At 45.9% G+C, this 26,118-nt stretch overlaps 1 protein-coding gene across 1 annotated transcript; it reads right to left on the bottom strand.

The window, feature by feature from the left end:
• LOC119179798 (uncharacterized) lies at positions 1 to 23,845 on the bottom strand. Its single transcript, XM_037430917.2, has 3 exons — positions 23,519 to 23,845; positions 1,808 to 2,313; positions 1 to 533 (listed from the first exon to the last, which is right to left on the bottom strand). Exons 2-3 carry the CDS (start codon positions 2,190 to 2,192, stop codon positions 19 to 21), a joined length of 900 nt encoding a protein of 299 aa, XP_037286814.2. The 5' UTR covers positions 2,193 to 2,313; positions 23,519 to 23,845; the 3' UTR covers positions 1 to 18.
• Between the last annotated feature and the right edge of the window lie 2,273 nt (positions 23,846 to 26,118).

The raw sequence follows: 26,118 nt of genomic DNA, 5'->3' as shown, positions 1-26,118 counted from the left end.
CAACGAGTAGCAGTTTTATTAACGCCCACCCTTCTTCAGGAAATCCTGGATCTTCCTCATGGGGATGTTTCCCTTCTGCTGCTTGAGTTGTTCCATCACCTGCTTCGGGGATAATGGCTTGCTCAGGCTCTTGACGACGAACGGCATGTGTATCTTGCCGCCCTTGCTGACACCGCTTCTTCCTTTCATCGGTTTCAGCGCCTTCCGGGGCAGCAGACTGAGATACGCCCTGGCTCCGTAGTTCTTTTGACCATAGTCCATCTGGCCGTACCCCTTCTGACCATAGTCGTCTTCGCTGGAAGACGGCAGGCTGCTGCTGTCGGTAGTAACGTATCCGGGGACACTCGGTGTGTTGTAGGTTGTACTGTAGTAGGGGGTACTTAGCGTCTCATCAAACTCGTCGTAATCTCCACCAGGTATCGTGACTTGGCCCTTATCACCGCCAGGTGGCCTGCCACCCTGTCCTGGCCACTTTGTTGGCTTCCCACCGCCTCCTGGACGCTTGTTTGTGCCGTTGCCCTTCTTACCGCCACCTACATGACATAACTAGTGTGTTAATTTACTCGAGCGTGCATTTCGACGATTTAAAGAAAAAAATTTGCCTCACACTTTGTCATTTCATGTATTTCATTGGTGTAGATCATGGGGCGTCAGACCCTTCCTTGCGCTCAGGTTGGGATGCCACATTTTAGTATTCCCCCTCGGAAATTTATCTTTCAAACATCGCATTTAAGTTTCTTGACGACTCCTATCTACCAATAACGAGAGACTGCCCTCCTCAAGTGCTCCTCGCTGGGGTCCCAACGGACTGTGGTGTGACCGGCGCGAGTCGGGGCCTCGTGATGCGGTGTCCCGTAGTAGGGACGGCGACCACGTAGCGGAGTCATGTTGTAGCCATTTTTCTTTTTTTGGATTTAATATTTTCATTCCGCTCTCTCATCTTCACCATTACTCTCAGCCTGACCCAGATTCACGTCTATGGTCACGTCTACTCTCACGTATTAAAAAGCACTATCGTTGATGCACCATTTCAACTTTTATAGATCAGAAGCGGGAATGACTTATTATGTTAATAATAAGACGTGCCTTGAACTCCGCCCTAGCCGCCAACTCTTTTCAGGAAGTTCTTGATGAAAATATATTTTATGTCGTCATATAGTTAAAAAAATGATCTTACTTCTTTTCGAGTCTTAATTGCTAACGTTCGAAGATACTGTGCCAGGACTGGCGAAGAGCACATATTACGTGTGATATCGCAGAGGATTCCAACCATGATTGGAAATGCTGATTCCAAATACTAACTGGCCCATGAGTTGACTCATTCGGAGTCAGATCTAGCCATGAGGCCGGGTGAGTCTATGCTCGAAGAACATTTTGTGAGCCTAAGGATAAAATTGGTAGAGTAGCAAGTACATAACCAATTCGGGGCTAACCAATGGTTGAGTCAAATTTCTAACTGCGCAAATATTCTTCAGCAACCGAAGCCATGTTTTGCTCATGTCGTCAAAATCAAAGGTGCTACTTGCGTTGCTGGAAGAAGCTAGGCATTCTTGAATTTTGTTAAAGTAGGCTTTGTCTACTGAGAAAATACAATGTGGATGCTCTTAAGGACGTGAAGTTGAGCATCACGTTGACGAAGACTCAAAAAGCACTTAGTGAAATCCAAGGCTTTGTTTTAGTTTTCTTTCTTTTTAAGTTTTCCTTAATAAATCTTTCAGGTGCGAGCAAGCGCTCGTCGTGTACGTTTCGGGGTTTGAGTTGTGCTACTTTAACCATAACGAAAGAAATCGAAATTTTTCCTACTGACCGGGAGTATTTGTGGTTTTTTTGCCGCCTCCTTGACCTCCAGGAGGTCTTCCGGTTTCTCTTGAGCCGCTATCATGGTGGTCGTCGTAAAAAGTGTCGTAGAAATCGTCGTCAACATTGTACTCATGATCTTGATCCTTCTTTTTCTTGTCACGCTCGTTTGCATTACCACCGCTTCCGCAACCTTTACTGCACAGACCTTTCGCGTCGTTTAGCTCAAACGTACAAAGGCAGCCTTCCACTTCGCAACTCCACCGCCAGGCTTGGAGTGACATGCACTGCTTTTCGCAACTTTTCAAGTTGCATTCAGGCTGCTGGCACGTCACCCGGTTTAGCAGCAGCGTCAAAGACACTACGGTCGGCGCCAGAAAGACGGCAAACTTCATGGCTGTCGATTCCTGTCGTTTATACAGAAGCCGTGCCGTGACTCGCTTGATTGTTATCTTGGTGCTCTATAGAAGCTCGTCGACTCAGGCCTTGTCACGGGTCGGGCGTCTCCGCATGGCTCTGCGCATGGAAATAGTAGTGAGGGTATGAACTTTGCAACAATATTTATTGCGTTAGCATTCTTGGTCTACTTCTGCGGAAAATCTTTCCGCCTGTCTCTCAAAGTCATAATGCCTTTCGCATAGATAGATAGATAGATAGATAGATAGATAGATAGATAGATAGATAGATAGATAGATAGATAGATAGATAGATAGATAGATTACGCAGAGAGATAGAAAATAAGGCTGAGGGAAAGGCAGGGAGGTTAAACAGAAGAAAATTTCCGGTTTGCTACCCAGCCCTGGGGAAAAGGACTTGAAAGGTAAGGAAAGAAAAATGAGGAGAAAGAATGGTTAAAAATAACAAACACCACACTCAACCACGGGAGATTATGCAATAAACGCAAAGAATATAGGGAACGGCTGGGTATTCGGGATTAGGGTTGCCAGATTTGGCTACTTCACGACAGCTTGGCAACTCAAAAGCTGCGTGACAAAAAAAATAGACGTTGGCTACTTGGCTATATTTTGGCTGTTGATTCTGGCGCTGACATCAACGGCCGTGAGCGCAGTTGCTGACTTTTCTTTGTCATCTAAACATATCATCATCATTTGTACAATTTGCTCATCTGTCTATATCATCATCAACGTGTGTGAGCGTGAGATAGACTCGAATAAAGCCGTGCCTCGCAATATTCGCTAAAACCAAGCGAAACTGTAAAAAATTCAGTGTTCATTCACACTTCCGGCTGCGGCTCCCTCGTTGTAATCGCATTTTTTACTCAGTATACAAGAAGCAACTGTCTGCGCCCAAAACGCGCTCCAGTCACCATGGTGTCACATAATTAATGGTACTCGAGTAGGTTAGGCAGCACGTTGCCGGCGGGGGACTCGTTGAGGCTTTTTATGTAGCCGCCTCACGCACTCATCTTCTGAGATGGCGCCAAGCTAGGCGAACGTTGGCGAAAAGTGGATGCTTGCCGCTCATAGATAGCCTTGCGGAAAGGGCATGCATCTTGCTGTTTTTTTTCAGTCATTTTTCATTCTGAATTAACATTTTCACTGCTGACGCTGCAGCACTTCTCAGCCATGACGTTTTTTATGCCGATTGTTCTATTTTACTTGTTTGGAAATGATAGGCCCGTGTTTTATCACTGTGTACGCGCACGATGCACAGCATGCATTGCTTAAGAGAATTCGTCTGTGTTTGGTGATTTGTGAACACAGACGCAATAAAAGAAAAAAACATTTGCATGCTAAGAGCCCAGCCAGCCTTGTTTTTCCAGAGACTCTAGCTGCAGACTGCACATTGCCTATTCTGTTATGGGGCCGAATACGATGAACGTTTTGAAAACCTTGCCACAAGAGGTATACATTTGGCTGCCGCGAGCCTCCATCGAGGAGCAACTACAGCTCCTTTGTCAAATCGAGGAGGTGAGTGCCGACATGCCAGCAACCGAATTCTGGGTCGAAATATAAACCTAGTGGTACGTATTAGGTGCTAGTCCTATGCAAGACATTGCAGACAGGGCAATGAAATTTGTTTTCTCTAAATCGAGTGCAGAGGCGGAGCGAGTGTTTTTTGTTGTGCGTCTTACAAAAAGCGACTTAAGGAATCAAATGTCGCACAAAATTCTCGCGATCATCAGGATCAAATTTAGACTACATACATGCTCTATGTGTTACACGCTCTAGGTTAACGTGATTAAAAACTGCGTTTCAGTTACTCTGAAATACGTAGTACTTGCTCAATCTACATTAACAGTTCCGCGGGGCATGCTGACAAAAGTGAACTTGATTATGTGCATTGGACTGTCTGAACAGTATTGACTGCCAATTTGCAAGTCTCCATGCCTCCTCCGGGAAGTCATATAATGTTTTCTTTTACTCTGTTTTGATGTGATAAACATTGCAGAGATGTTTAAGCATTGGAAGGTGGTGGTAATGCGACTAAACTGAAATCATTTTTGGCTAATTTTCTGGCTCCAAAATAAAGAAGTCACAGCTTTGCCGCAAAGGTGAAGCAATGAACGTGATAGCAACAAATTGGAGGTTCACGTGCACAAAGGAAAGCAGATCGAAAAGTTCCCCGCGTTTCTCCCGCACAAATTATGCACGAAACGTACTCTCAGGTACAGTTGACACGAATAAGCGTTTCAGTTGTTAGTTCGCTGTGTCTGAAAAGCGTGCTCTTTTCCCAAATGGAGACCGTGCAACGATTGAAGTGACCTTTGTGCGCCCGGTAACTACAACAAAATCGTTCCGCTCAAGGCCGAGGGCCAGCCAAGACGTACGATTTTCCCCACCGTGAGATGAGGGCGCGCGAGTGCGCGTCGGCCTAAGGCCCCTGTACGTCGGCCCCCTGCTCTCCACGAGGCAAACTGCGCGTGGGAGATGCAAGCGCTCTCCACCGCGTCGTGACGATGTGACTACGCGCGCTCATTGCGCCATCTTACTGGTAATGCTGAAAACGCTATAGTTTCCCCCTGAGATGCCCATCAACAGCGGTAAGTGGTAGATATAAATAGCTTGCCGTTTAAACGTTTAAGAACGAACTCCTCGGTGGCTCAGGTATTCTGCTTTCGGCCATGGTAGGGAACGGACGCTGGATGCAGGGCTCCGTCGAAGCGGTGACAGTGGCCCTTAAGGGCCGCGGTAGCAGGTCAACTAAGAGTATCAAGTGATTCTGCCTCACCTGTTAACATGACGCGTTGTCTTACATACTGTGTTTTTGCATGGAAATGTTCGAGCGAGTCCCTATTCGAGCCCCACTACGGTGGTTTTGTGGGTAAGGTACTCAGCTGCTGATTCGCAGATCGCGGAACCAAATTCCGGCTTTGGCGGCTGCATTTCCGATGGAGGCGGAAATGTCGTAGGCCCGTGAGCTCAGATTTGGATTCACGGTAAAGAACCCCATGCATGTGGTCGAAATTTCCGGAGCCCTCCACTCTGGCGTCTATCATGATCAAAATCATATGGTGGTTTTGGGACGTTAAACACTACATACCAACCAATCAATCAATACCCTATTTGTGGCGAGATCGGGCTATAGGTGGCAGCACTGCCCCGCGTGAGTGTGGATTGGCGGTCTGCGGCGCGTATACAAATACACGCAACAGCGCTTCGTTGCACGTGGTCTGAGTCAATAATCGGCAGATAAAATGCGTTGACTACAGTTTACTGTTAATATCTACGTTCTTCTCTACTACTGCAAATATCCTTGGGAGGTTATTGTAGAAACATCTATCTAGTTTAGTTTTTGATGACCCCTACCGCGTCCGTAATTCGCAAGAAGTTGTCAGATACCACAAGGATCATAACCCAATTGAGTGCCCTGTTTTAAGTATCGACGTTGTAGAGTTGTATTACTCCATTCCTCAGAGCGCATTGTTAAATTATGTTAGAGATTGTGTAACCAAGGATAATCATGAAGAATTGTTCATTAATGAAAGCGGCATCAGTGCTAATTCTTTCATGGAACTTTTGCTTTTCTACTTGAATTCCACTTTTGTTTCGTGGAGCGGGTCTCTTTATAGACAACGTAAGGGAGTCTGCATTGGGTCAAGGGTCGCCCCGGTTCTGAGCGACATTTTTTTTGCCAAAGTTGACACGATCCTCAATGAAAAACTCATAGATTTGGTACAAATTGCCTTCAGATATGTGGACGACTATTTAATTTTTCTGCAGCCTTCCGTAACGAATAAGAAAAACCCGGCTGAACTTGTAATGAGCGCTTTGAAAACGCATGGGGGTGGGCTAGACTTCACTTGCGAAGTTCCCCAACAGGAATCGTTGAGGTTCTTAGATATTAATATTACATTGTTTTCAAATGACGTATGCTGGGAATACCAACTACGAAGTGTTAAACCCTTGTTAAACTATGCTTCCAGCCACAGGAAACTTGTCAAGAGAGCTATCGCTTCGTCGGCTGTAAGTGCTGGCTTGTCTAAGTCATGCCTACACAAGATGACTGCTAGTGTAACAACAATGCAGATTAACAGACTTCTGTCAGCGGGATTTCCAAAATCTGTAATTTCCAGTGTGCGAAACTTTGCTGCAGAAAATCAAACAAAAACAAGAAAAGGCAGAAAGAAACAAAGAGCAAAAAAGAGTTGCTGTCATTCCTTACTTCAACAATATAACTCATGGTTTGAAAAAGGTCGGCTCGAGATATGGTGTGGATGTAGTTTTATCAGCCCTGTGCAAAGTAGGCCAGATTTGCGGAATGACGGATGAGTGCCTCATTCGAATCACCACAAAAAGTTGGACATGCACCGTAAAATACATAAATAAATTTCTAGATTGCACAGTTGGTGTTGTCTACATGCTTCCTTTATCGTGCGGTCGTTGTTATATATGCCGAACCGGGTGGTGCATTAATAAAACGTTGGGAGAGCATATGAACGAGTTATGCAAAGGAATAAGTTCAAACCTTGTTTTGCACCGTAAAAGCTGCGGGTGCCAGCCTCGATTTCCGGGCGTGAGTGTGCTGATACGCCACATGGACAAAGTAACTCGTGATATAGCTGAGGCGTATTTTATTAGAAAACATGGTGACGGATGCGTGAGCCAACCTTCGGTGGCCTTGCATGACAAAGAGTTTGCGCTTTTAGATAAGGATTAGCCATTTTATGATTGTACCTTCTATTCATCAGACCGTGCCCCAGAATTTGTCACGTTGCTCACGTTTGCTGTTAATAGATTGCCTGTTGTATATATTATCATGTGTGCCGCGAAAAATAAAATCAGTTGGTAGTAAGCGCTCGTGTTGTCTGTCCTCTTTGCTTTTCTTGCCTCGCCTTTCGTTTCTCGTTTTTTCTAGCACCTTCGTGCTTGCGCTGCAACCCTTATTTTCATGATACTTAAAGCACAATTAATGACGACGGCGTAATATATTTGCAAACCATCGCTACGGTAAACATTCGGTTCTGTGCAGCCACGACGGCACACTACTCGCTTGAGGCCTACTACTGCGGCAAATCCGCCAGGCAGGCTCGGCAATTATCTCGGATTGCCGTTGAGTACATGCGTGAATTCTAGTTCGCGCAGTTTTCTGTTGCACAAACAGGATTACGCAAAGCATGGTAGATACACCGATGATCAGCTGACAACACCACCCTTTTCACTGCGACAAGAAATGAGGTAGCGAACATTCAGCAGTTCCTATAGTTTGGGAAAGTACTTTGCGTCCGATATACATTCGTTTGACGATCAAGGGTTCATCTGATGAAAGCGGCACGGCAAGTACGTCCGTGCGTCTTATTTTTTTCTATGCGAGTTCACCGGTTGATCATCCCTTCACAGTCATCTTGGATAGGGAGCCTACATACGCCGCGCCTTCGTCGTAGGCGCGGCGCGGCGTATGTAGGCTCCATAATCTTGGATTGCATGCCGCGCCACCCATAGACGAGAGCGCGCCTATCTCGCTACCAGGCGCCTTTGGTGGTATAGCCTCGCTCCCAGAGACGCCATAATTTGTTTGCAACGGCCAAGGCGCGCCTCGCTCGCGTGGAAAGTAGTGGCTATGGGAGTTTAAAATGCGAAAAAGCGCCTGTTCACGCTGCGCCCGCTTATAAAACGTCAGCTGGAAACCACTGCGCTGATGCGACAACAACCAGCGCAAGAGGAAGAGATTGCTGAGCACTACCCGTTAAGTTCGCAGCGCAGAGCATCGTGCCGGTGCGGTGTTTTGCGATTGCACAGATTTCCGTCCACAACGAAAAAAGCCGAGTTCCGCCGCTTTAGGATATAATCGCAATCAGCGGGGAAAACTACGAGCCCAGTGAAGTGTACAAGTAAGTATACTTATTGCGTTTATTCAAGCGCGACGCCAGCTGTTTCGCTTTACAGCAGCGATTTGCGTGCAGTATGCCTGTAGTATGAGGCACAAAACTATTGCCGCCGTACTCTTTCGCAGACCGCATGTCAATAATTGGATATACGTTTTACGACTCGCGCATGTTTAGTAAAACTGCAACGGCCTACTATCGCGATGCGTGAACGGAGCGGAAAGCATGACTTTCGACTCGGTCGAACTGCGACATGCTTTGGCTGTCACTAGGCGAATCTACAAGTGATTTCGGCCGGCGTCACCGTAGCATTTTAATATCTTGTTCTGGCTGGCACTTTTGTAGCGCGTGTGTGTCCCGAGTGCCCGGCAGGACTGGCAATTGATACACTTGTGGTGTGTGAGCGTAAGTTGGAACCAGATTCTAGCGCTACGTTGACGCCGGCTTACAGCACAAACTCTGCCTTGTCACAGCCAAGGCACGCCGCAGTTCGACTGAGTCGAAAGCAACGCTTTTCGCTGTTCGCGTTTCTTTCATTTGCAATAGTACGTGCCTAATGAAGCTGCTCCCGTAGTCTCTAATGCACGTGCTGCAGACATTCCGGGCTCTCGAGAAAGGTCTCCTCGACGTTTACGAAATCGGCATAAAATACAGCACAGGAACAGCGCGAAACATGCTTACAGCCGGACTCAAGTTGTGAAGTCTCGCGTTTGATTTGCAGAGCGTCTTCTCGCATGGCTGTTGAGAGTGTTGCTTCGCCGCGCTTGCAACAGACGGCGCCACACGCTTTTCAATATGACAGCAAGCACTCAGCTCGCTGTGACCGTGGACGTTGCGAATTCTACCACTTCTATAAGCCAGCATTTCCAAACCATCCCGCAGACAGAAACAGGCAGTAGACCTCAAAACAACGATGAAAAAAAAAAAAAACACGTCGCTCGCGCGCACGGGGGTCGGGCTTGTTCCGGCACGTAATGCGCGCGTGACCTCTTGATCGGTGCAGAAGACTGAGGCGCAAAAAACATAACGTGAAGTAGGAAGAGCAGGAGAGAAGACAGAACAACGCCAACTACCAACTGTTTAATGACCGTCTAGGAAACGCACTGGAAAGTAGACAAAACCGCGCACGCGTGCACAACCAACAAACATCGCACAGCGTCATGAACAAGGCACTAAGTTATCCAAAAAAATGCATTTCTGTTGCGTACAACACAATAGATGTATCACTGATACAATCGGGCCCTTTCTTTTTGATGTAATAGGCTTCCAAGAGCTCTCTAGCTGTTTGTTTTTTGCTCCTACCAAGAATCACCGTCCTTTCAAACAATGGCACACATCCGCAGGCTTTACAGTGCGCTGGAAGATGCGCATGCTCACTTTTGCCTAAACAATTGGCATGCTCCCTCAGTCTGTCATTAATGCAACGCCCCGTTCGACCGATATAGAACTTAGGCCCGTGTGCTCAGATTTGGGTGCACGTTAAAGAACCCCAGGTGGTCTAAATTTCCGGAGCCCTCCACTACGGCGTCTCTCATAATCATATAGTGGTTTTAGGACGTTAAACCTCACATATAAATCAAACCGATATAAAACTTGCCACCGCCTAGGGGAGTCCCATATACCACGCCTTGTGCACAGCGCCTAAAAAGTCTTGTGTGCTGCTTCTGACAGCCCTTTTGCTCATCGCATGTGATACGTGGGCACAATTGAGCAAGTTTGATGGGAGCTGAAAAAACAACCGGAACACCATAACGGGAAGCCACCTTCTTGAGGTTATGGCTCACGTGGTGTATATACGGGACTACCTCAGGCTTAACCCACTCTCTCGCCTTCGGGCGCGCATTTGCATTCGACACTCTGCCTTTCACCCTCTGCAGCAAGGATTCCACCACGGCACTAACTACGGACTGAGGGTAGCCGGCCTTGGAAAGCCTTAGAAGTTGACGCATAAAGCTAGCTTGCATAACATGCTCACACGATCTGCGTAGTGCCAACTCTAAGCAAAGTAGAGCGATTCCGCGCTTCACAGTCTTTGAATGCGCTGAATCGTAAAGTAACAACTACTTCTTACTCCGAGGGAGGTACGCACAGCATACGTGACCAGCCAAAATTATCAGGTTAAGGTCCAAAAACTGCAAGGAGCCATCTTCCGGAAGTTCATTAGTAAACGTGAGCCCTTTAGCATTTGCTCTAAAAGCATCTAAAGCCTGCTCAACCATCACAGAAAAAGGAAAGGGGAATCTATTGTCAATAACAACTAAAAAATCATCTACATATCTAAATACTTTAAGAACATGTGGATGAGATGAAGTAAAAACACTTTGTAGTGCGTGGTCAAAGGATGATAAAAAGACGTCACATAAAGTCGGCGCTACCCGTGGCCCAATGCAAATGCCCTTCCTCTGTAAAAACATGCCATGTTCAAAAGAAACGAAAGTGTGGTTGAGATAAGCTTCTAAGAGGGCAACAAAATTAGCGGACATCTCCGTTTTATACACAAAGGTGGCTTCGCCACTATCTTCTATGCACTGCTTAACTACCCGAAGTAGCTCCGGATGCGGAACCGAGTAAAAAAGGTCACTTACATCTACGGAAAAAAGGTTGCCTATTTCATGGTTTCCTCGGAAAAACCCAAATACTTCATCAGAATTTTTTGTCAAGAAAGGGTCATGAACTTCAAGAAGTTTTAGGGCTTTGAGCAAAAAACTGCTAACCTGATATTGCCAAGTTCCACGCTCACTAATGATGGTGCGGAAAGGTACGTCGGCTTTATGCATCTTAGCACTGAAGAAAGCAGTAAGGGAATCCTTTTTGCTTTGGCTTATCTGTTTAGCCAAAGATTCGCACCCAATTTCTTCACACAAAGAGACAACATTTCTCTTGACTTTAGATAGCCTCACTTTTACAGGCTTGAAGTTCTTGTTGATAGTTTCTCTAGTTTTTTCATTATAGGTGTTCCTGGATAAGGCCACAAACCCACCTTCCTTATCTGAAAGCATCAGACAGAGTTCATTGTCTCTAAAATATGTCACTACACGTTGCAACACCACACTTGTCGCCTAGAATCAGCTTTCAGGGCAGCCTTGTGTATACACTGTCAACGCCTTCCAGCAGGCAGCGTTCACGTTGTTCTTGTGGCGCCTTCCTTGCTAATTGCCGATTCCACGCAAGAAGGTCCTGTGCCGCAACTTTAGGCTCTAGGCCATATTTAGGGCCCTTATGGAGGAAATATACTATATTATCATCAACGTTGGTATCCCCGGTAATTCTTAGCCTCTCGGTGTGGTCTTTTTTTTTGGTAGAAGTCTTGGTCATACTCCTCAGCAGACGGGATAGCATACAGCTCCACGTGCTTTCAATGGCAGTACTCAGCACCTTGCGGTAGTCCTTTAGCTTCTTGGTAGCCACCCATGTAGGAAAATTGATGTGGCACAGGCACCTGAGAATGTCATTAAACAACCTCACTTGGCAGCCCAGCTCAGAACGCCAAATCTTGACCATTCTTCTAATATGGCCCCACGAAGGAATAACGGCGCCGAAGAGTGAAGTGACTTCCCGGGGCGTGATTCCTTTTCTAATGCGAAGTCCTAGATAACGCTCTTGGCATGTTGCCGCCACGATGTTCTGACACATTGTGTACGCATCAGGGAGACTTGAAGATATAGTATGTCCGATCCAAAGGGAACCGGAGCCCACTGTACGAGAAAGGTATTCCAAAAGGACTTGTTTTTGGGCTAGTTGGTGCATACTTGGTGCAGAATACTGAGGCGCAAAAAATATAACGAGAAGCAGGAAGAGCAGGAGAGAAGACAGAACAGCGGCAACTACCAAGTGTTTTCTCAGTTCGTAATGAACCGAGTAAGAAATTTTTTGTGGCAAAATGTTCCTCATCGGACACCCAACAACTTCTACGGTCTAACTAAAATTTTGTATGGGACCTGGTGAGTGGCCCTTTAAAATTAAATGTCCGAGGTTTGGCCTCCGAGAAAAAGCAGGCTCAAATGTGCCGCCCGTGCTGGAGAAAAAAATGGAATGTGAGGAGGAGATCCAGAGCGTAATACTGCGGTTTATGTCTAAATATTATGCCGTAGTTAGTCACGCAAATGCAACTTCCGCCGGTTGTGTGCTTTTTGTGAAAAAGGTTTCGGGATTGATTGTTCAAAGCCACTTCTCTTGTGAATCCGGCAGAATAGTGATTTGTGATTTTATAGTACGAGCGAAATCGAATGACGCGTCACGTGCCTATGCGCCAAACGTGGAATCGGACAGAGAGAGAAGTAACGTTTATATGCACTTGTCTAGAATGACGGGGGAGGGGGCTGCGGCCTCTGCCCGCGATCATCCCCCTAGCCATCGGCTGGAATCCCTTGGGACTCGGCAGCGGTCAGGACGAGACCGATCACTTGACACTGTTCTTCGGCGTTGTGGCTGTGTAATAAGGCTTCCGAGGATTCTACGTTTCTATTTAGGTCATTGTAGGAAGGGCAGGTTTAAACCTCGTGCACTAAACCTGCAGTGCTACTGCGGGTGCCATTTACTCTACAGGTGAGGGAAACACCCCGGTTTGCAATTTTCGCCACATAATTTCCTTCTTTTTGTTCAGCTGTTTAGCTACCTCTGGAAAGATCTCACGGTGTAATTTATAACGTGTGGTGATTTTCTGAAACGTTCGTAGTTCGTCTCTTGTGGAGAGAGGTTGCTCGAGCGTAGGCGGCGAGTCAGTGGCGATCGACTGGAAAGTGAGCCCTTGGCGATCGCGTGCGCCTTCTCATTCCCCTTCAGACCTTGATGGGCCGGGGACCATATCGGTGAGATTTGTTCTGCGCGTACTGGTCCTTGTCTTAGAATTTTGGCGGCTGTAGCAGAAATACTGCCCATATCATAGTTTTTCATGGCAGACTTAGAGTTGCTAACAATCACTAGTATGCCTTTTTGTGTTATTGTCAAAGCAGTCACACGTTCTTCTGCCTCTGTGGTGATTGTGTTCTTAGAGGTGCAGCACGAGACCAGGTCCCCGCTCTCGCGAACGACTAACACTGTGTATGCTCCCCTTCTTTCGTGCTCTGTAGCGTCCGTGTAAATCACGCTGGATCAAGTCTCGCCTGCAGGGCTACAGCTCTTGCATTGAGTCTGCCTTCGTGGAACACCGGATGCACGTTTTAGGGGCGAAGCTCCTTATTGCCGCACCCGTTCGTCCCTTGTCGTAGTACGTAACATGTGCTACGCTTTGACCTGCAAGGTGGTGCCGATGGGAGGTTTCTCCTGTGCGTTGTTGAACAATAAAAAATTTGCAGCGTGCGCGTTAACTAACAGCCGAATTCTTCTATCTCTCATTTCCCATTAGCAGCCATTGGCATGTACATTGAGCACTATCTGACAAGAAAGGGTTGCTACGTTATACTCACTGGGAGTAACCTGCTTGGTTTTAGAAAGGTTTAGCGAGCGTTGGGCCGCAATGCCTTGAATACAGTGAACTAGTATATACCATGAACTCGAGATGGTTAAAGGCGGGGAGTAGACATGAAGCGCAAGCCGTAAGAAAGTGTGCGTGTGCCACCTTTCCTTTAGTCCTTGGAATGTCCGCTGGATGGTGGTGCTTTTATATGCGGAATATGATGAAAAGATGCGAGATGGTGGTACTTGGAGTGTTGACTAAATGGATGAACGGACACACAGACAGATGCATGGACGGACGCACGGATGGCTGCATGGACGGATGGACGCATGGATGTATGCAGGGGTGGATGCATGGACGAACCCAGGGACGGACGCACGAACATACACACGCATGGATGGGTGGATGGACGCACGAACGGTCACACAGATGGACGCATGGATGGACGGAAGCAAGAACGAATGGACGGACGGATGCTTCGCCCCACTCTCCATCACTCACCCCGTAGATATGCTGCCATTTTTTTCGGCAGGGGTGCAATTTTTAGTCTGGCCCTAGTTGCTTTAGGTGTGCTAGCTGTCTGTCTGGAACACTCCGTTGGCTCGAATCCCAAGCGCTCCGTAATTTTCCTTGAAGTTCTCAAAAGTCTCTGGTGCTGTGACATCGTGGCGGCTTCTGTTAGCTCATCTAAAGTGTTGGAGACGCCCAGCTGGAGAAGTTCAACCGTAGAGGTGTTCGAAGGAAGCCCTAGTGCAGTTTTGTTGCCTTTCCTTATAATGGCTTCAATTTTATCTTTCTCTGCTTTACCCAATTTAAGATAAGAGGCAACGTATAGTACACGACTTATCACGAAAGCTTGAACAGATTTTAAAAGATTGGCTTCCTTCATTCCAGCATTCTTATTGGAAATGCCAGATCGTTCTACGCATTTTCTGGGAACCAGTCACACACGTATTGATAGGATATACATGGAAGGGGTGGCGGTAGCTAAAATCAATAGCTTGCTTATTTATTTATTTATTTATTTATTTATTTATTTATTTATTTATTTATTTATTTATTTATTTATTTATTTATTTATTTATTTATTTACACTTTACCTGCATCGCAGTAAGGCATTACGTAGGGAAGGTACACATAAGTAATTTCACTACATCGTTTGCAATCGATACAATAGATACAACTACACTCAAGATATTTTAAGAAAAAAAAAACACTCGAATAATGGTGAAAGGCACAAATTACAAACAACGTCACAACCAAGGTCACAATCATGCATTTGTAAACACCCACACGCTTCGAGACAACAAACCATTCTTAGTGGCATTAGACGTAGCGATATTGTAGGCGTTGTTACAAGAAAGCAAAAAAAAAAAAAGATTCATTATCAGTTTCATTGACGATATCATCTGGTAGACCGTTCCATTCCTGTATTGTATTTACGAAAAAATAACTACTGAAAAAGTGGGTTTTGTAGGAGTATTCCAATATTTTTCGTGAATGGACTCGTTAATTTAAGACGTACGTTCGTGCGAGCATATAATCAAGAGGGTTGATGGCATTTCTATTGTAATAAATACAATGAAGAATTTTAAGTCATAGTTTCTGCCTCCTTACCACCAGTGGCTCCCATTTCAATGTTCGTTTCATTTCTGTGATGCTTGCAAAAGAATTATAGTTGTTGCTAACAAATCTGGCTGCTTGGTTTGGAACTTTTCCATTGTGTCAATCAAGCATTGCTTATGGGGATCACATAATACACAAACATAATCTAGAATAGGTCTCACATACATGAGATAAAGGGTTTAACGTTCTGTGAAGCTTGTTCAAAATTTCTACGTATGGTTTTGGGAAGTTAAACCCCACAAATCAATCAAAATTTCTACGTATGAAGTAGTATAGGATCCCGCCTTTGTCACGGTTATATTAATGTGCCTATTCCACCTGAAATTGTTGAGAAAATTGACGCCCAAATATTTATTATAGGATTCATTGCTAATCATTAAAATATTTATTTCGTATGTTGTGTCTAGTTCACAAATACGATTAGTGAATGATACACAGCAACATTTACGGACGTTTAGACTCATTTTTCATTTCTGACACCATGCTGATATTTGGCGCAGATCATATTGCGGAATTTCAGCATCCTTGTGCAATTGAATCTCTCTAAACACTACACAATCATCTGCGAACAACTTAATGGGAGAATTAATACCACCAACTATGCTATTAATATAAATCTGGAAAAGCAAAGGACGCTCCCCTGTGGCACATCGGACGTGACCGTTCCCGCAGATGATTTTGAGCACTACGCTCTACTGGCGATCGTTTAAGTAGTTCTTTATCCAAGTAATAACTTTAAGGTTTATGTTTGCAGACAGCATTGCAAATTCCCACAGATTATGTGGGACGATATCGAAGGCTTTACCGAAATCAAGGAACACTGCATGTACTTGAGCGCCACTGTCTATAGATTGTGCGATGTAATATCGAATTAGAGTAGTTGAGTTACGCATGAACGTCCATTACTGAAAACATGCTCAGATGGAGTGAGGAAGTTGATTGACTCAAGGTATTTAATTGTTTCACTGTATATGATATGTTCAAATAATTTACAGCAAAATGCTGTTAGCGAAATAGGCCTGTAATTATCGACAAACTTTTTATTACTTGATTTATGAACAGGGATGACGTTTGCAAATGGCAGTAATCTGGGACAACTCCCGTATTTAGTGTAGTTTCATATATAACGCGCAAGTACTTCCCTAGTCTTACCTGTTTCTTTCTGTGACCACTGTCTTGCACAATATAACGTTTGATTTAAACAAAAAGAAAAAAAAATAGTTGTGATTTATGGAAGTTTAACGCTAAACTGCTTCGGAATGACAATTTTAATAACTTTGTGTTTGAGGGAAGTGAGAACGTGCAAGTGATCGGCGCCTGTAAAATGGGCGAGGAATGGGAAATTTTGAAGCAAAGCGTTAAAATGAAATCCATAATGAGATCAAGTGCTTTAAAACATGAAGAAAGAATGAAAAATAATGAACCCAAAACAACGCTTAAGAAATTGATAAAAATAGAAATCAAGGATCCCGGTGCATATAAGAAAAATATTCGAACTGTAGTGAAGAGGTAGTGGGTCATGCATAGCTCGGAAAACACATCGTCAGTGCTGAGCACGAGACGCTCGCCCCGCACATTGTCGCTGCTTTCGCTGGCTAGGCCTACGCTTCTACCTCGTCTGAAATAACAGTTCTGACTGTCTCAATTCTTTGTTATATTTGGTGGAGTTTGCCGGATCTCCTCGCAATCCTGGAGTTACGAAGCCGGACTCGACCTGCCGCTATGACCACTGCATCTGCCACAAGCTCTCCGCATATGGCTCCCCAGGCCATCGTGTGCTCCGGCGCGGTCCATCAGCGGGACCCCCCCCCATATTCAGCGGCACTGACGACCATGACGTAGACGACTGGCGAAAGAAATTGCATTAGAACATATGGGACATGTTTTTTCTGGTTTCTATGTGTAGGTTAATTAATAGCGGGAGAGAGGGCAATGATGTTCTCAAGCGTGTTAAGGAAATGCAAATTCAGCCGAATGCAAAAAGCTCTTTCTTTAAATTACATTCAGGCACATTACCAGTTAAGACTTTTTTTTTTGCAAAATAACGGATTTTACATGTTATGTTTGAACTGTTCAATCTGCCTAAAGCCGGAAACAATAGATTACGTTTTCTGCATTGTTGGGAAAAGGTCTACTCTTGGGATGTTTTACAGATAACTCTAAAAAAAAAGAACTTTCCTTACATCCACTGGGTACCAGCTTTTTAACAGTAGAAAAAGAGGTTGTACTGCCTTCTGATTTTGTAATGCTGCTTAGCCTCCTTTGTCTATTGCGGGCTGGCCAGTTTTTACCGTGACCCTGACAGGCGTCCTGCGCACGTGCTCTTCCGCGAAAGCATTGCTCAATACGTTGAAATACTCAAACAACAAGGCTTTGTTCCGGATTCGCTCTCCAGGGTTGAACGCCTGGTGAACCTAAAGGAATTTAAGCAGTGTGACCACTTATAGTCGGTGACTGTCTTGACATCGCTTCTGTTGTGTATATTATTGTTCATAGCGACCTATATTGATGTTTGTACCACGTGCAAAACCGTTAATAAAAATAATTAAGAACAAGCTCCTGGGTGGCTCATTGGTTAACGCCTCGCACTTACGTCTGATGAGTTTCACGTTCGATTCCACGCGCCGGAGTCTTTTCCTGCATAATTTTTCTTTCTTGCGTTTTCATATATATGGATACGTATACGCGTGGTCTTTTGTTCCACAGGGCGCTAATCCAACAGCTGGTGTTATAGCGGATGTAGACTTGGAACTTTCAGATGACGTTTTGAAAAGTGTGATCATTTGCACGCCACCGTGTAGAGTCATCAACGCTCGAAGGTTTGGCTCTTCAAAGTGAGGGAAGATTCTTTCCGGGTGCAAAAAGCTACCTAGTCACATAAAGGCCTGATTAGTGCGGTACCGGGTACGACTTTTCATACCAAAGCCTCTACAATGACACAAATGTCTCAAGCTTGGACATACACAGGGTTTTTGCACAATTGTTGCGTTCTGTGCTGAACGTGGCGCAAATCACAGCGTAAAATTCTGTGACAGTGCGGCATCTCGCTGCCCTAACTGTAATGGATAACACTTGTCAACAGATAAAGAGTGTCCTAAGCTACAGAAAAAAAATGGAAGGTCCCCCCAAAAAAAAAAGCTAAAACGACGGTATCACGAGAAAAGGCGCCTAGGCATAGTACCCGTCGAGTAGCTGGAAATGGCACAACTGAACATGCGCCTGCGCGTCCGAAGAATAGTACAGTCAGAGTGAATCGAAGCGACGGAAGGAGGCGCGATTTCAGCATCGTGGCCGGCGCTTCCTTCAAAGCCGTCGGCCACAAGCTCCTCAAAGGTCACGTCTCAGAAAACGTCGAACCAGCTTCCGCCAAGGCCGTGTCTGCAGTAGAAAATACTGTAAACAGGGCGTCAGGAATGGCTCCATCCAGCGATGATGCTCAACTGGTCACCATGCTTAAGATACTTGTTAACATCGTCAGATCCCCAATAGCCGGTCGTCAAATGCCGCAGCGTTAGCCACACAACAGCTTTTGGAGGCTCTCGTTCCATTACTCGACAGTCTTCACTAAAGGCAACATGAACACCTGTCGCAAGCCCCGTCCCCATGTGCTGCAATGAAACGTCAGGGTATACGACCGCGCCATGCTGACCTCGTTCTCCTTGCAATGAATAATTCCCCGGATGTTGTAGCTCGCCAGAGAACCAGTGTAAGGAATGATGAGCTCAGACTAACGGGTTGCGTAAGCGTTCACAGCAATGCACGGTTATGGCGTGTGGATAGTTCCAGTGTACAGACACCACGCATCCATCAAATGCTTCGAAAGCGTCATTGTACATACGATCTGATGTTGATTTCGCGGCGATTGACGCAAGTGACCTCTGCGGACCTGACCACCCGTTTGTAGTCGGATTTTTTCATTTGATTTTTTTTGCTTATAATTGTCTACGTCTTCGTCATTTTTTTTCTACTGTCTCTTCTTTCCTATTTCTCTCCTCTTATCTTCGTTTCATCTGTTTCTTGCCTACTCCCGAGAGAGTGAGCAGGCGTAGTGCCCCTCCACGCAGGTGGCAGTTGCCAGCTTGCTCTCATCCCTCTTTCCATTGTGTCCATGTACGTGTTTCCGTGTATTCAAATCAAGTATGAAATAATAATAATAATAATAATAATAATAATAATAATAATAATAATAATAATAATAATAAGTGAGGGACGGCAACGCTGATACCGAAGCCGGCGGCAAAATCCAACTGAGAGTGTCCATATAAATGCTATCGCAATAAAATCACGCCTTCTGGTTGGATACTGTTCTGGCTATTTTGGTTAATTTTGTGGCTTTTTTTCTCTTCGAGCATCTGGAAACCCTGTTTGGAATAGCTTGCCGTTTTTTCTGGCCAAGTTATGCTTCGCCTGTGTTCAAAGCTCGTCACGTCAGCTCTCCCGTCTGCACAGGTGGCGCATTTCTCGCGCGCCCGGAGTTTTGCTATCACCTGAATTGGAGTACTCAACGTTGATTATTCGTACTATCTCAAACTACATGTGTTTTCCGACATTTCCTTTAAAAGCGGTATCTCATATATTCAGACTTCCTACAACTTTTGAATACAAGCTGCCCTCAATCTAATAATTAAAAAAGGTCAATGAGGTTTTATTAATCACTGATGTTAAAGTAACTTCACTCAAGTTCTCGCCTCGGCTCACTTCAGTTCATTTGCGATGACGACAGAGGCGTGACAGTCAAAGCATTTTCATTGAAAGTCTGTATTGTCGAGGAGAACACCCAGTATTCTTCTTTTCGGTCGGTGTCAACACAGCAATAGCAGCAGCATGTGTTGCTTCCCAAGAAACTTCCGGTTACTTCAATTATCATTCTAACGCTGAAGCAGAAAACTTTTTATTTGTGCCACAGTTAGGATAAACTCTTTTCCCGCTTCCTGGTAAAAGAAAGGTGCTTGAAGTTAACGATTAACTCGTGTAATCTTGTGTGTAGCTTACAATAAAAAATTTTTGATATATTTGGCCAGGCAAAAAGTGTTGAAAATGAGCGGGTTACTCGCTAAAACATTCGTTTCCCGCCAATGCTCCTGGGCTACGCTGGTGCACAAAACCGGAAGCACCTCTGTTTGTAAACAGCGTAAAGGACACCCGCAAGATTGTTGAATATCGAGAGGAAGATGGCTTGACATGGCTTGACCCCCTCCCCCCATCTCTAACCACCCACTCTTCTGTGCTATAGCGCAGTAGTACATAATAGGGAGTTTTCGAATAGTGTCCTTTGCGTATGGTCGCTTTGGGTCAAGCAGGAGCGAGGAGTTTTTGAGTAGAGTCTGCGGCGCTATGCACACTCCCCATATTCTCTGTCTTGGCCGAGAGCCGTCACTTCTGTGGGTGCCGTCATGTTTCTCTGACCCAAAACTTTGGAGGAAGGCTTTGGGGCTCCCGCTAAATTCGAGAAATAGCGTCCCCAACCCGAACGCAGCTTGAGTATTGCGCATGCGCAGTGCCCTTGACGCAATTTTCGGGGGACCGAAACTTTTTGGGGCCCCTACTCGAAAACTCCCCATTGTCTCAAAACAGCCGTGGCGTCGAGGCTTGAGACCTCTACCGTCTCAGCATGTACGGTGTCGAACCCTCGACACCTGTAGTGTACAGGAAAGTGAACTTTATCGTGGGTGTAAAATATCGAGTTGTATAGCTAACTACAATCGTTGCAAGCGTATACATAAAGGGTATCGAACCTGTCACATTGAACCTTTCAAAGGCGTACGGTACCAATAAAAGATATGAGCGAGTCGCACAATGCTATAGTTACTGCAGCAAACATTTCTTTTATAGCACCCTCCACAGAACGACAAATACGGCAAGTTCTTTATGCATCGCTTGAACGTTAGAAGTAAACGTAAACCAAGGCCTGTGCGAAGCAAATATTGTTTGTGACAAGTTTTCTTAAACTGTCCTTCAAGGTTTTGAGACAGTTCAGGTGATCGTGACGTTTGTGTGCAACCAGGTTTGTCGATGCATTTGCTAAAGTCAATTTCGAGCAATCAATTGTCTTATTTAGGAGGTTGCTTATTACCAATACTTGTTTGTCCTTCGCAAGTTGGCTTTTTCTTTTGAGGTAGTTCAAAGAATGTTTTTGCTACTGTACTGTGTCCCTCCTTACCTTGGATCCTATCTTGAAGGCCAGTTTGTACGATTTAATTTTCACACCTTAGCGCAGTTAGGCCCATTGTGCGCGGGAAAATATAAAGGTAGCCCACCCATTCGTGCACATACAAACGTGATGGTTTCGATGACGCTTTATGCGTCGTGTAGATCACTCATTCACGCGAGCGATGGTTACTGCCCCCTATCGAAAGTGATATTTAAGTTTGATTAAAAAAAGCCGTTTTATTACCCTTTTACGTGTGCCTTGCCCGCCCAACAGCGATGGAACTCAATCGTGCCTCATTATTAAAAGAAACTGACGAAAAAAAAAAAAAACGAAGGGACGCTATAGGGGCTTAACGTGGCCTTGGTGGCTGAGTCTTTCTTGGCGTAGAATGTCCTAACTGCAGCGTCAGAATTAATGTGCAAACCTGTGGCGCCCCGGTAGAAACGTGAACCTTTCGTCGATCGGCTCGCGTAGCATCACGGAAGATCGAACTACCATTCGAGTGGAGATGCGTCCTCTTCCAAACAATATGATTAAAGAAGACCACAATGGCCGGCCCTTGGCCCGCTATTGTGGATCAAAACCCGGTGTGTTCTACGTGGACTCCTTCGGCCCACACCCTGAGGGCTGCTATACCGCCGCTGTCGTACACGAGAACCAAACAGTTAACGGGCTCACGTGTCGAGCACAGGAGATATGTGGAGAAAGTAGCCATCGCATTGGCCGCTTGTCACCCCAGGTCTTGATCTCCGACTCTCGAGGGGCCTGTCGAAACATCGTGAACGGCTGTGTCGCGTACCTGGCCTACCGCTTATTGCGACGTTCGGACTATCAGGTCACGGGATTGAATCCCGGCGGCAGCAGCTGCATTTTCGATGGAAGCGAAAATGCTGTCGGCCCGTGTGCTCAGATTTGGGGCACGGTAAAAAACCTAGGTTGCCGAAATTTCCGAAGCCCTCCACTACGGTGTCTCTCATAATCATATGGCGGTTTTGGGACGTGAAACCCCACATATAAATTAAACATTAACTCCAACCCGCAGAGTATTAACTGCAATGTTTAAAATTTTTATAGTGGAAACCTTTAGCAAATGATAGTAAACGCGCCAAAAGGGCAGTGAACGCTTCAGTTACTACATCTTTTACCAACTTTTGTTTGGAACAATGTGTATGCGTACATAAAAACGTCCTAAGGCTAGGCATCGCAGAGGCTGATCAGACTGTTGCCTTCGCGATGAAATAATTTGGGAATGAGCAAGCGCAGTACGCGTCAGAATTTTAGAGAATGTAAATATGTAAGTAAAAAAATTGAATATACCAGCTGTTTGTCACATTGTTTGGTAAAACTGCTCAGTCTGTAGATGTTGGCGCATTCTGGAGCAGGTTGTTGATACGCAAAATTAACACAGGCTGCTGATGTAGGCCGAATATCCAGTTTTCTCCATGCGTCTCATAGTGTCTAAACTTTTCAATTTGAGTATATGTGTTATCAATGCAACCGACACACGGGGACTTATATGTCTGAGAACGTCCTGAAAGTTTTTTATAGATCAAGCCCAGAAGCGTGCCAGCTAATGTAGCTCACTGCAAGTAAAAGTATATGTGCAATGGATCACACAATGGTCGTAGAGAAGAACGTCATTAATATCTTGCTGCAGTGTCCCGCTGCCTGACAAGCATAAGTACATCCTGTAACCAGAAATCCATGAGTAAACCATAAACGGAAGCTTCCATATGGACCGAAACTTGCCAGCTCCTGATATCGATCATCAGGGGCCTCAGACTCAACTAACCTCAGCTACCAGGCTACGGTCACGAAACTTGTTTCGCCCGGTAAAGAACAAAGAAGAAAAAGTTTCTGGTTTGGGTACTCTAACAAAATGTCATATAACGTTGCCAGTTGAAATAAGTTCTTATTGGTAGTTTAGGACACACACTTCGCCTCAGTATTAAAAAAAACAGCAAAGAAAATCTGTACTGATCATCGGACTGAGACTTGACACTAATGCAGAATTTTCGTTCAACGGCTGTGTTTTAACACATAACTGAGGATTGCATGAGATGAATTGCAATAAAAAGAATTTTGAGACCAGACACGCCGTAATAACATACTTATTATGAAATGAAAATATATGGGTAAGGGCAGACATGTGCGGGCCGGACTGCAATCTAGAGGTCCACGGGCCTCTTATTCGACACTCCTGGTCTAACCCTTATGCTTGAATGCCAGGAAAACCTACAGCCGAATTTTGAAAAAGGCTTACGGAGTGATGTGACTCCACCAAAAAGCGAAGACAACCGTCCTCGACGGTGTGATGTCCCGGCTCGTCTTGGTCCCCTGCTGAATCGGGACCTCAGCTACCGTGTTGTCTTCCCAGGAGGCTACGAGGCTTTTGCATGGACGAAGTCGCGGCCCGAAATCCCGGCGGTCTCACAATAGCATTCGGCTTCCGCAGAGTCTCGGCGGTCTGCGCTCAGGAATGCGCTCCCCGCACTTGTCCATAACCTCCCGACGAACCTTCGGCAAGCTCCACAGTTACGCGACGTGAGAAAAAGCGAGGGAACAAAACAAGACAAACAAGCGCGACAACAATGACTTCTTTCTTGCTCTTCTATGCCACGCGGTTGCTCGTGCGTGCATTAGGTGAAGTAAAGACCCGCGAACAAGGTCTCATTCGCCTCCTATTTCGAGCCGCGCACGACGCCTTTGTGACCGGCGTGAAGCAGGCGGCTTCCGCTGCCGCTGCAGGTGTATTTCACTCATTACAACGTGTCTTCGACGTGACGCCATGTTGCCTTCTGTCGGCATTTTTTCCTTTCTTTTCCTTTAGGAGGCAGATGCCGTCACTTTGAGTCGCTTAAATCAAGTCCTCTCTCTTCCGTTATCAAAATGGTGGGAGAGGAGACAGGGCGGTTCCCCGAAAGTCTTCCGCTCAAAAGAACGTGCCTAATGAAACAAAAATAAATAATTAAAGTTACATAAATTGCTGTTCTCCACTGCGGCCAGGCAATGCCGCTCAATCCCTATGTGACTTTGGCAGGCCTGATATGTGTACTACTTTTTGTGAAATGGGAAATAAAGACTATTATTATTATTATTATTATTATTATTATTATTATTATTATTATTATTATTATTATTATTATTATTGCGAAGAAGATCTGCCTTCAGCGAGCAGCATCGCCAACGCCCGGCTCTCTCGGCTCGTGCTTCGGTTCGCTGCTGTGCTGGTCTCTGCTGGACGGTTCATCACGCTGTCTTGCCGTTGTCGTTAACGACTAATAAACCTCTTCACATTTGGTGGAGGGTGCTGTTTATCCCCGTCGCTACATCCTGGAGCTGCGAAAACGCACGCTACCACCCGTCATGACTGACAATGCCAACCCATCGGCGTCGTCGCCCCAGTTCAACTGTTCCGGCCATCCTGGGCTACGGGACCCGAAGGTCTTCAGCGGTGCGGATGGGACCGACGTGGAAGACTGGCTCGAGCACTACAAGCTGGTGAGCGCCAATAACAAGTGGGATGAAGCCGACAAGCTGGGCCACGTCATATTTTATCTCACTGGCGTCGCAGAATTGTGGTTTAACAACCACAAACACAACATCACCCCATGGAGTGTCTTCAAGACGTCATGTGCCGAAGTGTTCGGTCGGCCCGCTGTCCGCAAGCAGCGGGCAGAACAGCGCTGGCGCTTCCGCTCTCAGCAGACTGGAGAAAATTTTACCAGCTATATTTAGGATGTCGTCGACCTTCGTCGACGCGCGAATGACACCATGCCCAAGTCGGACAAGGTCAAACTCATCCTGAAGGGCATCGATGATTGCGCATTTCAAATGCTCTTGGCTAGGAATTTAAGCACAGTTTCTGAAGTCGTCAGCTTGTGTCAGAGCTATGACGAGTTGAATAAGCAACGCACTCTGACTCGGCAGCCTCAGCCTGGTGGTGAGTCGCTGTCCAGTTTCGACTCCATGCCTGAGAAATCACCATTGCTTCGGCAAGTCCGAGCCTTCGTCCGTGAGGAAGTCGCCCGCCAACTTTCCTTAGTGCCCTTTAAGAGCAAACCTCATAAGCGCGAAAATGCACGCGACAGCGACGAGCGATGCTATGAGCGACGAAACAGGGCGTTCGCGCGACGTGTCGCGTGCTCGTTTTCGCGCTATCGCTCGGTTCTCCAGATTTGGAAACCGTCGCTCATCGCCCGGAAGTGCTGGGCTCAAGCAGCCAATAGCGAAAAACTGGAAAAGACAAAGACTACATAGGTGCACACGACCCTGCCCGAGTCACGTATGTGCAACAAGAAATAACGCAATGTTTACGCATATGCATATAAAAAAGTGCTGCAAGGCATTCATAACACTTTCCGTTCCATTACACTACAATATATCTTATTTTTAAATTGCATACCGCTCACTACGTGTTTTTTTTTTTTGTGCGAGTAGACGGCCTCATGCCAGCAACAGTGGAGTTCGCTCGCCGTAGCAGTCGCGTGAAGGAGGTTTGCCTGCGCTAGCAACTGATCGCGCGAAGACGATCTACGTCGCATCGCTCGTCGCTGTCGCGTGCATTTTCACGCTTATGAGGTTTGACCCTCACTCACGAGACCACCACCCGTCTACCTGTCCCGCTTCACACTGCCATATCGGAAGAGGTTGCACAAGCTGTTCCCCTTGCACACTACGAGCCACCTCTGTCTAGCCGTGTTCACTGCCCGGGTGTCACACAGCTGGTAGGCGCTCCTGTCGCCTATCCGCCAGCCGTTCATCCTGTGGCCGCGCCCCTAACCTATGCAGCGCAGCCTGTGGCTCCTTCTGTCGCCTTTTCGCAAGAGATGCAGCCCGTAGCCGCGCCACTCACATATGCAG

Source organism: Rhipicephalus microplus, chromosome 7 (genome assembly GCF_043290135.1).
Source record: "Rhipicephalus microplus isolate Deutch F79 chromosome 7, USDA_Rmic, whole genome shotgun sequence".
NCBI classification, from domain to species: domain Eukaryota; kingdom Metazoa; phylum Arthropoda; class Arachnida; order Ixodida; family Ixodidae; genus Rhipicephalus; species Rhipicephalus microplus.
This window is presented reverse-complemented; position numbering and strand designations above follow the sequence as displayed.